General features: G+C 42.6%; 1 protein-coding gene across 1 annotated transcript in view; it reads left to right on the top strand.

The window, feature by feature from the left end:
- LOC126295196 (eukaryotic translation initiation factor 2 subunit 3) overlaps positions 1–12151 on the top strand; it is a 110293-nt gene that overhangs the window by 57646 nt on the left and 40496 nt on the right. The window contains exons 7-8 of the mRNA XM_049987507.1: positions 2000–2229; positions 11554–11698. Coding sequence (XP_049843464.1) covers positions 2000–2229; positions 11554–11698 — 375 coding nt within the window. The remainder of the gene's footprint in view (positions 1–1999; positions 2230–11553; positions 11699–12151) is intronic.

The raw sequence follows: 12151 nt of genomic DNA, 5'->3' as shown, positions 1-12151 counted from the left end.
GGCCCTCCGAGTCTCGTTGACGAATAGCGCGAGCTGGGTTTCACACGATTGCCTTTTTCGAAACCCATGCTGATTCCTACAGAATAGATTTCTAGTCTCCAGAAAAGTTGTCATACTCGAACATAATACGTGCTCCAAAATTCTACAACCGATCGATGTTAAGAGATATAGGTCTATAGTTCTGCACATCTGTTCAACATCCCTTCTTGAAAACGGGATGACCTGTGCCCTTTTCCAATCCTTTGGAACGTTACGCTCTTCTAGAGACGTACAGTACACCGCTGCAAAAAGAGGGGGAAGTTCCTTCGCCTACTCTGTGTAAAATCGAACTGGTATCCCATCAGGTCCGGTGGCCTGTCCTCTTTTGAGTGATTTTAATTGTTTTTCTATCCCTCTGTCATCTGTTTCGATATCTACCATTTTGTCATCTGTGTGACAATCTAGAGAAGGAACTAACTACAGTGCAGTCTTCCTCTGTGAAACAGCTTTGGAAAAAGACATTTAGTATTTCGGGCCTTTAGTCTGTCATCTTCAGTTTCACTACCATTTTCGTCACAGTGTGTGTGGACATTTTGTTTTGATCCACCTACTGCTTTGACATAAGACCAAAATTTCTTAGGATTTTCTTCCAAGTCAGTACATAGAACTTTAGTTTCAAATTCATTGAACGGCTCTCGCATAGCCCTCCTTGCGCTACATTTCACTCTGCGTAATTTTTGTTTGTCTGCAAGGCTTTGGCTATGTTTATGTTTGCTGTGAAGTTCCCTTTGCTTTCACAGCAGTTTTCTAACTCGGTTGTTGTACCACGGTGGCTCTTTTCCATCTCTTACGATTTTGCTTGGCACACACTCATCTAACGCATATTGTACAATTTTTTTGAACTTTGTCCACTGATTCTCAACACTACCTGTACTTGAGACAAAACTTTTGAGTTGAGCTGTCAGGTACTCTTGAAATCTGCTTTTTGTCACTTTTGCTAAACAGAAAAGTTTTCCTACCTTTTTTAATATTTCTAGTTACGACTGAAATCATTGATGCAGTAACCGCTTTATGATCTCTGATTCCCTGTTCTGCGTTAACTGTTTCAAAAAGCTCGGGTCTGTTTGTCACCAGAAGGTCTAATATGTTATAGCCACGAGTTGGTTCTCTGTTTAACTGCTCAAGGTAGTTTTCAGATAATGCACTTAAATTTCACTGGATTCTTTGTCCCTGCCACCCGTTACGAACGTTTGAGCCTCCCAGTCTATATCCGGCAAATTAAAATCTCCACCCAGAACTATAACATGGTTGGGAAATCTACTCAAAATACTTTCCAAATTTTGCTTCAGGTGCTCTGCTACAACAGCTGCTGAGCAAGGCGGCCTATAGAGATATCCAATTACCAGTTTGAGCCTGCTTTAACCGTGACCTTCACCCAAATTATTTCACATTTCAGATCTCTGTCAATTTCCTTCGATACTATTGCACTTCTTATCGCTATAAACACGCCTCCCCCTTCACTGTCCAGCCTGTCTCTGCTGAAGATGGAATGGGAAGCAATGGAAACACATTTCAGAGACTTCCAACAGTGGAATTGGGTCTATATCGCTGTCCAGTGGTAAAATACAAGTTGTGTGTAGCAGAGTATTCTAAACAGAAACATTTGTTCTAATTATAAGATAGTACCTAATGCTTCATTTCTTTGGTAATGATCGAACTATGTACCTTATAGTAAGCACTTGAATAATTGTTAGCACTTGCTTCGGTCTCTTTTTGCCCCGAGCTTGTTCGTGGCACTGTAATTTCAGTTGTCTTTTATATTATAAACTGCATATAAACTAGTGTAACTACTACTAGCTATACTACTAAAAATAAAAGGATGATTTAGGTGTAAAATATTGATGTACAAACTGACGTGTTATGTCTTTTGAAACTGCTCGCTTGTAAAATTTACTCTCACAGATCTGCCTCTTTTTCTCCTGCGGAGTGCATTTTGTAAACTCGTCATATGGTGTCACAGGCACAGTAGCCGAGGGAGCGCCGGTGATACCTATCTCGGCGCAGCTCAAGTACAACATAGAGGTGCTGTGCGAGTACATCACGACCAAGATACCTGTCCCGATGAGGGACTTTACGAGCCCGCCACGCCTTATCGTCATCCGTTCGTTTGACGTCAACAAGCCGGGCTCGGAGGTTGACGACCTGAAGGGAGGTGTCGCCGGTGGCAGTATTCTCAGGGGTGTGCTCAAGGTACTGTATCGTATTCAGTGTGCTCGTAGTGTAGGCAGACTGAATTGTGATGGATGTTACACAGGATGAAGAGACTAACTTCTTCACTTCAAATAACTTTTATCTCTTTAGGTATGTGTAATTACCATTGCACTTAGACAGATCGTAACTGCCGGCTCGACAAGGGAAGTACGTTATTGTTGTCAGGTATATAGTTTGACCCAAACATGTAAAATTACTGATAGGATAACAATGTATCTTCTTATATAGTTTACCTGAAGATGAGGGCCTGCTATTTAAATGTGTTGTGCAGTTTCTGATTTTATTACAGATTTTTATGTGGTTGAGCCAGATTTTAGTAACTTACAATCAAAATGTCAGATCCAGCTAAATACAAAATTTTAAAGCTGGCACCAAGATTGTGTGTGTGTGTATGGGATTTGGGGGGGGGGGGGGGGGTTGTTTTTTACCCCTCATGGGAATAGCAGATCTGTACTAGACAAATTTAAGTCTGACAAGAAGTTAATCAGTAAAAACACACAGAATGTAATGGTCTATGTGGTGTTGTTGCTGCAGCCTTCATTTCCCTTTATGATGATCCAGCTATTCCCTCGGTTCAACTTTTTCCTTTTGCTCTTGTGTCTCATGTTTCCACTTTCTGTTTGGGGTTGTTAAGTATCCGTCTAACAGAGCCCCCAACTAATGATGTGGGCCGGGCAAATGCCCAGTGGGCCAGACATTTACAAATGGACATTTGCACAAAGCAGTTTTAAATGCCCAAAGTCTGGGCATTTATAAAAAAGTACACTTTTAAAGTTTTTATGCTTGAATGCATAATTTACCAACTAAAAGAAGGGATGGAATGATATGCTTGATATTAGAAGTTAGTAAATGTTTACATTTAAACATACGTACATCCCTCATTACCATTATTACTAAAAATGAAAAGAAGAAAGAGAGAAGCACTTTTTTTTACTAGCACTTCAACTTGCTGTACCAAGGAAGGGTATGTGTAAGTGACAGCTGCTTGTCATTTACAATCTCCTTTCTGCTTTTACCTATATTCTCTCTCTCTCTCTCTCTCTCTCTCTCTCTCTCTCTCTCTCACACACACACACACACACACACACACACACACACACACACCTGTTACTAAGTAGCTGTGTAGTTGTGTAGTGATAAGCTGGTATTTAAAAAAAAAATCCTTACATCATAATCACTGAATATTACTGAAGAATTATTAGTGATAGCAAAATTATTACTGATAGTATTAAGCAGCTGGCTTGTGTCCTTGATAAACGGTTTGCAGTAGCGGCAGGTTGGGGGTGTAAGAATGCTTTGTCAGATGTAGTGACTTTTGAGACAGGCTATATTTTTCTGTTCTCCTTCTTTCTTTATCTACTTCCCCAAAACTGCACTGCCGTGAAGATGAAATGAGAACACTAATGGAAAAAAAAAAATTAATTAATTACAAAGAATCGATGCTGAAGACAGCGGAATCATTGGATTCTGATACTATTCGATTCTCAGAGAATTGGCTATTCTTGGACTTGTGGAATTGGAATCGGCACATGACTCGTCCCTAATTAAAATCAATATGGATAAACTTTTTTTACTCTAACATTTTTACTGTAGTATATTATAAGTAAAAATACTACGTACAGGCTACCTACTTAAAGACTTACTTTTAAACTTGAGTTGTGTTTTCTTTTTTTATTATGTACTGTCCCAAGAATTAATTTAATTAAGAATGTATAGTTACATTTACAGTCCAATTTATTTCCCCTGATAACTCTTCCGTTACTCTCGAGCAGCTTTTTCAATTTGGTTAGGCAACCGCTACAGAACTAGTGTTGCAAAACACCTTTTCCACTAAAAAACACCGGCTTAAATTTTTTTATAAGTGCCACTTATCAATTAATCTTTAAAATGAATAAATGTCACCAAGCATTTATGAATGTTGGGCACTTACCCAGGCATTTATCCTGGACATTAGCCCCTACTTGAAATGGCCAGGCATTTTACGTCACCACCCTTGACAACACAGTGATCACTTTTGTAGTAGCGGAGCTTTCACCTGCTCACGTATGCCTGGAAGTGGTTGCTCGTCTCTTCGGTGCATCGGAACTGCCGACAGTGACCGCCGTGCCGGGTGGCCCGTGCTGGGACTGGTGGTATCCGTGAGCCTGTGATCAGAAAGGGTGGTACCGGGGCTAGACACTCTACAGGTGAGGCGTGCTAAGCTTCTTTCGTCTGGCCGCTGTTCTGTGGCCGTCTCTCTCCGCTCCTACGTTTGCTTCTTCGACCTTCCCTCTTCGGCCACCCTGTCTGAGGAGGGCCACGCCTGCTGGCTCGGGGTGAAACCCTACTCCCGTTACTTGGTTTGTTCCGGGACAGACAGACAGACGTTCACTGCTACCAAACTGCTCTTTTTTTGTAGAACATGTGGAGGGTAAGTTTGTTGAAGTCGGCTCAATAAGATGCGATCTGGTTCCCTGCCGATTCCAATGTCTTCTGCCAGTCATTTGTCATCTCTTTGTACTTTTGAGTGCTTAGGAGACACACCAGTGTGCACCACTTCTCAACCGTCCTCAAATATGACCCACGGCATTATCTTCCACAGACACCCCTACAGTCTGATGAGGAACTCTGCACTAACCCGGCACGGTGCAATGTCGTAAGGACATTAACGTCGATACTGACACTTTGCCTTTGAGGGGATACCCATCTGGAAAAAGTCAGTTAAAGTGTACTGTTGCAACGTGCAGCCTCATATCCTACCTACCACACTCCGTTTCCGGCCTCTATGTTTCGGTCCCACATTTTCACAGCACGAACTGAATCCTATTTGCAGTGACTGCGGCTGCCCTCTTCATCTGGGACGCCTTTGCACTCGACTACCAAAGTGCACGAACCGTTCCGGACCACATTCTCGTCGCTCACCGAATTGCCTGATATAAAGGGTGTCCCACGTATCTTGTCCACCCAAAATATCTCTGGAACAATAACAGCTATTGGAAAACGACTTTCACCGGTATCAATGTAGGGCTGGGGTCCACGAATTGACATATTTGGAAACATTCTAAAACGAAAGCATATGTGTTTTTTAACACAAACTTTTTTTATTTTTATTTATTTATTTATTTATTTATTTTTTAATGGACCTCCTATATTTTTTCTTCAGCAATCCATAGCATGACAAAGCACATACCCAATGGCGTTGATTGCACCGCAATATTCCCATTACATCCCGAGATATTGAGACACGAAGTTGACGCTTGGAACACCCGACATGCGCTGCTAGCGTACGTCCTGAGGCTCAGGTGTGAACCCCATTCTGCCCGTAATCGTGATGTGATTGACAAGTAAGTGTTCCTCTTGATAAGTATGGAGGTGTGATTACACATGTCAATCACATCAGGATTACGGGCAGCATGGGGTTCACGCCTGAGCCTCAGGGTGTACGCTAGCAGCGCATGTCGGGTGTTTCAAGCGTCAACTTTGCGTCTCAATATCTCGGGATGTAATGGGAATATTGCGATGCAATCAACGCCATTGTGTATGTGCTTTGTCATGCTATGGATTGTCGAAGAAAAAATATAGGAGGTCCATTTTAAAAAACATAAGTTTGTGTTAAGAAACACATATGCTTTCGTTTTAGAATGTTTCCAAATATGTTCATTCATGGGCCCCAGCCCTACATTGATACCGGTGAAAGTCGTTTTCCAATAGCTGTTGTTGTTCCAGAGATATTTTGGGTGGACAAGATAGCTGGGACACCCTGTATAACGAGGAAAGGAAGTGTCAGGAATTCAAAACTCTTGACCGTATGTCCTACTCTGCAGCCTAACAGAAATTCGACTGTTTTTACCCGGTGTCTTTGACATGTACCTTTGCTCCTTTTACGTCTTTTCCTCCTCCACTTCCTTCTCACTTCTTTCGTGTCCTACTTCCCTTTCCTCCTCCATGGCAGTTGCCGTTCCCTCTCCTCGTCGAACTGCTCTTTCTCCACAGCCGGACGAGAAACCCTGTTTTCTGGTACCTGCTGGGCATCTGTAGGATGAAAAACTTGTTACTTCGAGCTGGAAACGGGCCCGAGATTGTGGGGCCCCGAGGCTGCTCGTCCTCTTTCAGATCCTGATATTGTTGGAACTAGGTCTCTTCCTGACGACACTTCCTCTCACTCTCCAGAGAAGAAGTAGAAGATGCGTAAGTCTCTGGACGAGCCCCCGATATCCCAGGAGCTGTCACCCCTTTCCTCTCTGTCAGGATCCAATCTTACAGTTGTGGACGTCACTCCGTCCTTACTAGTGATGAACACTGACTCGGCACAGTGACCCCAATTCGGGCTCGTTAGATGTCCGTCTGGCCTCTCTCTCTCTCTCTCTCTCTCTCTCTCTCTCTCTCTCTAGTGGAATTGTAACAGTTATTATCGTCACTTTCTAGAATTGCAGACTCTTCTTTCTCATGTAGTATTACAGATTTCATTTTGTGGATACTGATTCACTGACTCTTCACGGTTTCAGAGTTTCTGCCAGCACGGGGTTGGCCCTTTGCGAGCCTCTGGTGGTGTCTCCCCCGGACTGGCCTCCTATGCTTCCTGCCCCTCCTTCGACAGCTCCCTCCCCCGTTCGTTCTCCTTGCAGATTTTAATACCTGTAACACTGTGTGCGGTACTACGACCACTGACAGGACAGGATTATTGAAGATCTGCTGGCACGGCTTGATCTCTGCCTCCTCCACACTGGGTCCCCACACACTCGAATGTGGCAAACAGCACTTTCTCGGGCACTGATCTTTGTCTGTCGCTCTGGATTCCTCCCCTCTGTTCGATGGAGAATTCGTGACAATTTGTGTGACATTGATCATTTTCTGACAGTCTTACCTTACCTCCAGCACCACTCGCCTGAACACCCTTGTAGGTGGATCTTTACTAATGCAGACTGAAATGCCTTTTCCTCAGCTGACATCCCGCGTCTTGCACCACACAATGGCACTGATCAGTCTGTACGAAGTTTGACGAATGCCATTCTTTTGTCAACTGCTTTGGTGATTCCTCCTTCCTCAGCTTCTCCTTGATGGGAGACTCTCCCTTGGTGGGCCTCAGAACTTCTGCAGCTATTGCAGACCACTGTCGTGCCCTCCGGTGCTACAAATGGCATCCACCTCTCGGTCTTTAACTGGCTCCGTGACTGGGCCCTTTATCTTATTAAACAGGAGAGACAGATTTTTTGGGAACAATATGTCGCTGCCGTAGGTCCACAGTGCTCTCTGCCCGGACACGGCTCCTGGACCAGACTGGGTGCAACTGTTTCCCCATGACGGAGGACATCGAGAGGGTGCAAAGAAGGGCAGCTCGTTTTGTATTATCGCGTTATAGGGGAGAGAGTGTGGCAGATATGATACACGAGTTGGGATGGAAGTCATTACAGCATAGACGTTTTTCGTCGCGGCGAGACCTTTTTACGAAATTTCAGTCACCAACTTTCTCTTCCGAATGCGAAAATATTTTGTTGAGCCCAACCTACATAGGTAGGAATGATCATCAAAATAAAATAAGAGAAATCAGAGCTCGAACAGAAAGGTTTAGGTGTTCGTTTTTCCCGCTCGCTGTTCGGGAGTGGAATAGTAGAGAGATAGTATGATTGTGGTTCGATGAACCCTCTGCCAAGCACTTAAATGTGAATTGCAGAGTAGTCATGTAGATGTAGATGTAGATGAGAAAGTGCTATTACCCCAGTTTCGAAATTGGGTCAACTATTTCTTCAGATGTACAACTGTAGTCCGATCAGTTTAACCGATGTCCCCTGCAGATTACTTGAATCCGCGATGGGTTGGAGGCTGTACTGGATCCTTGAATCCTGGGACCTTTTGCCTTTGACCATGGCTGATTTTCATCGAGCCCACTCTACTGCATATTATTTTGTTCACCTGGAGTCGGCTTTTGCACGGTGTCAACATCTCGTTGCAGCCCTCTTCAATCGGCAGAAAGCTTATGAAACCACACGGTGCCACTACATCCTTGCTATCTTAGACCAATGGGTTCTCTGTAGCCCACTCCAGATTTTTATCTGGAACTTCCTTCCATGTCTTACTTCTCAGATACAGGTTGGTGTCTCTTGTTGCACCATCTAGCTCTTCCAGGAGCATGGAGATCTGCAGGGTTCTGTTTTAAGTGCAAGTCTCTTTTTAGTGTCTATCAATGGTCTGTTGGTGGCTCCGGGGCCTGTGGTGTCCCCGTCTTTGTAGTGTGATGATTTTTTAATATATTTTTCTTCATCCACAGTATATGTCATTGAGCGCAGACTGCACTTACCGATACACTGAGCACAATCTTGGGCTCTCACTCGTGGCTTCCAATTTTCGGATGCATAAATCTGTGTAATGCGTTTTTGTCATCACCACACAGTCCGTCTCCATCCAAATCAATAACTTGATGGCCAATCCCTCAGTGTTTTGGGGTCTTATTGTTTTTTTGGGACTGGTCCTTGATTCCCTCTTGACATGTCTTCCCCATCTTTGCCAAGTGAAGCAGGCCTGTTGGTCGACCTCAGTGCCTTTTGATGCCTCAGCAACTCCAACTGGCGCACGGGCTACTCTGCCGTGATGCGGCTCCACACAGCATTTGTCCGGGGCTGTCTAGAATACAGGAGTCTCGCCTACAGCTCGGCATCACCTTCAACATTACAAAAGACGGGTCTGACACACCGTTGTGATGTTGTGGCACAATCAGCGGAGTCAAACATTCTACAGTGACAGTATCAACAAACTGACCTCGTTGGGAGAAGTGTGTTTGTGACCAGGATGACTATGTTGAGAAACAGATATGAAGGCATGAAGAATAAAGATGTAGAATGTTAATAAAAAAATCATTTAAAGTGTTTGAAGAATTTTTTTAAAAAAATTGGAGGCATTACTTTTCATCAAACTATCGTACTATCGAGAAATCCTTATAAGCTGCGGGTGACAAACTGTACCAAAATATCATCTTTACTAGAGATAGTAGAGAACTGCAGAAACATCAGTATATGCTAATAAGGCATATACTATGTTAAAAGTTATGGAACATAGTGGCCACAATCCTAAGACGGTAAGTTTTAATACAACTTTTTTACCTGTTTTCATCAGAGAATAAATGAACCCACTGTGGTGGTGAAGCTGCAAAGAAATATGTATGGGTGGAAAAAAGTCAAAATCTTTTACAAAATACATTCATATAATTTATACCACTCTCATAGCATCATTTGGCATGGTTATGACAATTATCCTGTGTTATAGTAAATACATCTTTTTGAGGGTGTTGTGCCTACAACAAGAAGTAAAAATACACACTGTTTAGCCCCTAATGTATGAAGACACGTGCAGGTTACTGATCTCTGCAATAGGGTAGTGATAATGTTGTGACAGATGGAGCAGGAAATACCATGTGAACAGAGCACATCAATGACGTCAGTAGATTTTGACATGAAAGAGAACCCTCTTCAGCTTAGAAAGATGTGAAATACATGAATAATTTATGAAAGAGCTACCTATATCGTAAAAGTTCTAATATTTTGAAAGTGTTCACTGTATCAGAGTCAGACAAATTGCTGATTCAGTTGAAATGTAAATAAGTAAAAATTCAAAATGAGCAATTACTATTTCACGGGTCAGTTGTCACATGCTGAAATGTTCCTTCCTTTCACAAACCGTAATCAAAACATACACAAATTGAATGAAACAGTATTATTTCTCTTGATGTTCTTGTTTCCGGTCCAATCATGAAAAGTTAATAGCACTGTGTGTGTAGCTGGCAGTGCATCTCAACATAGCATAATTGATTTTAAAAGTGTAAACTTATATTAAAAAACTTGCTTTTGTGATCCTCAGATTTTGATATTTTCAAATCGTGCTCTTTTTTTGATGTTACATATCCCTTAGTTATCTATAGTCAAACAACCATAATGCCAGCAAAGAAATGGGTACAGCAGCCATCAAACTCGTTGCAGTCAAGAGAAAGATAAAAACAGGAGGACCCTACAGCCACCACTGTTGAAAATTAAACAATTTTTAATGATTAAAACTTGTCATCTTTTGTAATGTATTGCGAATACATAGAAAGAAGGATCCTTTATTGTATGATTATATGTTAGCGGAACAAACACTGGTAGCAGTTACTTCTGTAAAATATCTGGGAGTATGCATACGGAACGATTTGAAGTGGAATGATGGTATAAAATTAATTGTTGGTAAGGCGGGTGCCAGGTTGAGATTCATTGGGAGAGTCCTTAGAAAGTGTAATCCATCAACAAAGGAAGTGGCTTACAAAACACTCGTTTGACCTATACTTGAGTATTGGTCATCAGTGTGGGATCCGTACCATGTCGGTTTGACACAGGAGATAGAGAAGATCTAAAGGAGAGCGGCACATTTCGTCACAGGGTTATTTGGTAACCGTGATAGCGTTACGGAGATGTTTAGCAAACTAGAGTGGCAGACTCTGCAAGAGAGGCGCTCTGCATCGCAGTGTAGCTTGCTGTCCAGGTTTCGAGAGGGCGCGTTTCTGGATGATGTGTTGAATATATTGCTTCCCCTTACTTATACCTCCATAGGAGATCACAAATGTAAAATTAGAGAGATTTGAGCGTGCACGGAGGCTTTCTGGCAGTCGTTCTTCCCGCGAACCGCACACGACTGGAACAGGAAACGGAGATGATGACAGTGGCACGTAAAGTGCCCTCTGCCACACACCTTTGGGTGGCTTGCGGAGTATAAATGTAGATGTAGATGTAGGTACACCATTTAAAATTAATTTTATTAAACAGTTACAATTTTATTAAACAGTTACAATTTTTTTACAGTTTTTGCCTGAAATTTAATATTTCTGTGTAAAATTATTAGCGTTGTCATCTTTTATGCAGTTACCCTCTTACTATCATAAAAACGTGGTTTTCTATTTGTCTCATTATGATTAACGTGGTAATTTTCACACTTTTAAAAGGCTTCAACAGTTGCCCAATTGTCTTCATAAGTTTCTCATAGTTATGTAAAGTATGCACACTTAGTTACTTCCAGAAGTCACATGGTTAAAGCTGAGTATTCGTTTGTACACCCTCAGACTGTGTTTTTGTCTTTGCATCTTAACTGTATCAACTTTCATATTTATGAAAAATAATTTCAAATTGAAATAAAACCTCTTATCATCCAAAAATATTACCCCACACCAGAACAGCATTGGGAAACACTCAAAATTTAGAAAGGGAAACAATTAATAAAAAACAAATGCATGTATCCAGTACTCCACTAGTCTTTCGGATGAGATACCTTATTAACTACTAGCTGAGACAGTCGCATTTCTATGTGCAGGTGGGCATGGAGATCGAGGTGCGGCCCGGGCTGGTGTCCAAGGACAGCGACGGCCGCCTGACTTGTCGGCCCATCTTCTCACGCATCGTTTCGCTCTACACCGAGCAGAACGAGCTGCAGTTCGCTGTGCCGGGTGGCCTCATCGGTAAGAGAGTGTGCCGTCCCTCTGACATGTGGCTGTGCAAGTGGAAAGAGAATATATAATTCCGGGATGGAATGTGACAGTGTTATGAAAAGGATAGTTGCTGGTCAACATATGGTGGAGATGCTGAGCTGCAGATAGGCACAACAAAAAGTTCTTTGGCCAACAAGGCCTTCATTAGAAATATAGAATGCACCCGCATGAAACCCCCTCACACGCACGCGCGCGGGCGGTCTCCCTCGCTTCTCAGGGCTCATTGGCCAGAGACTATGATCATGTGTGTGTGTGTGTATGTTGTCTATTTCCGATAAAAGGTCTTGTTGTCCGAAAGCTTAGTCCTTTTGTTGTGCCTATCTGCGACTCAGCATATCCGCTGTATGGTGAGTAGCAACTATCCTTTTCATTATATTATCGGTTACTTCGTTCTCCTCTGTGTACCAGCATGGAAAATCATTT

This window comes from Schistocerca gregaria, chromosome 11 (genome assembly GCF_023897955.1).
Source record: "Schistocerca gregaria isolate iqSchGreg1 chromosome 11, iqSchGreg1.2, whole genome shotgun sequence".
In the NCBI taxonomy this organism is placed as follows: Eukaryota; Metazoa; Arthropoda; class Insecta; order Orthoptera; family Acrididae; genus Schistocerca; species Schistocerca gregaria.
The sequence above is the reverse complement of the archived record's forward strand: the minus strand, read 5'-3'. Positions and strand labels throughout refer to the sequence as shown.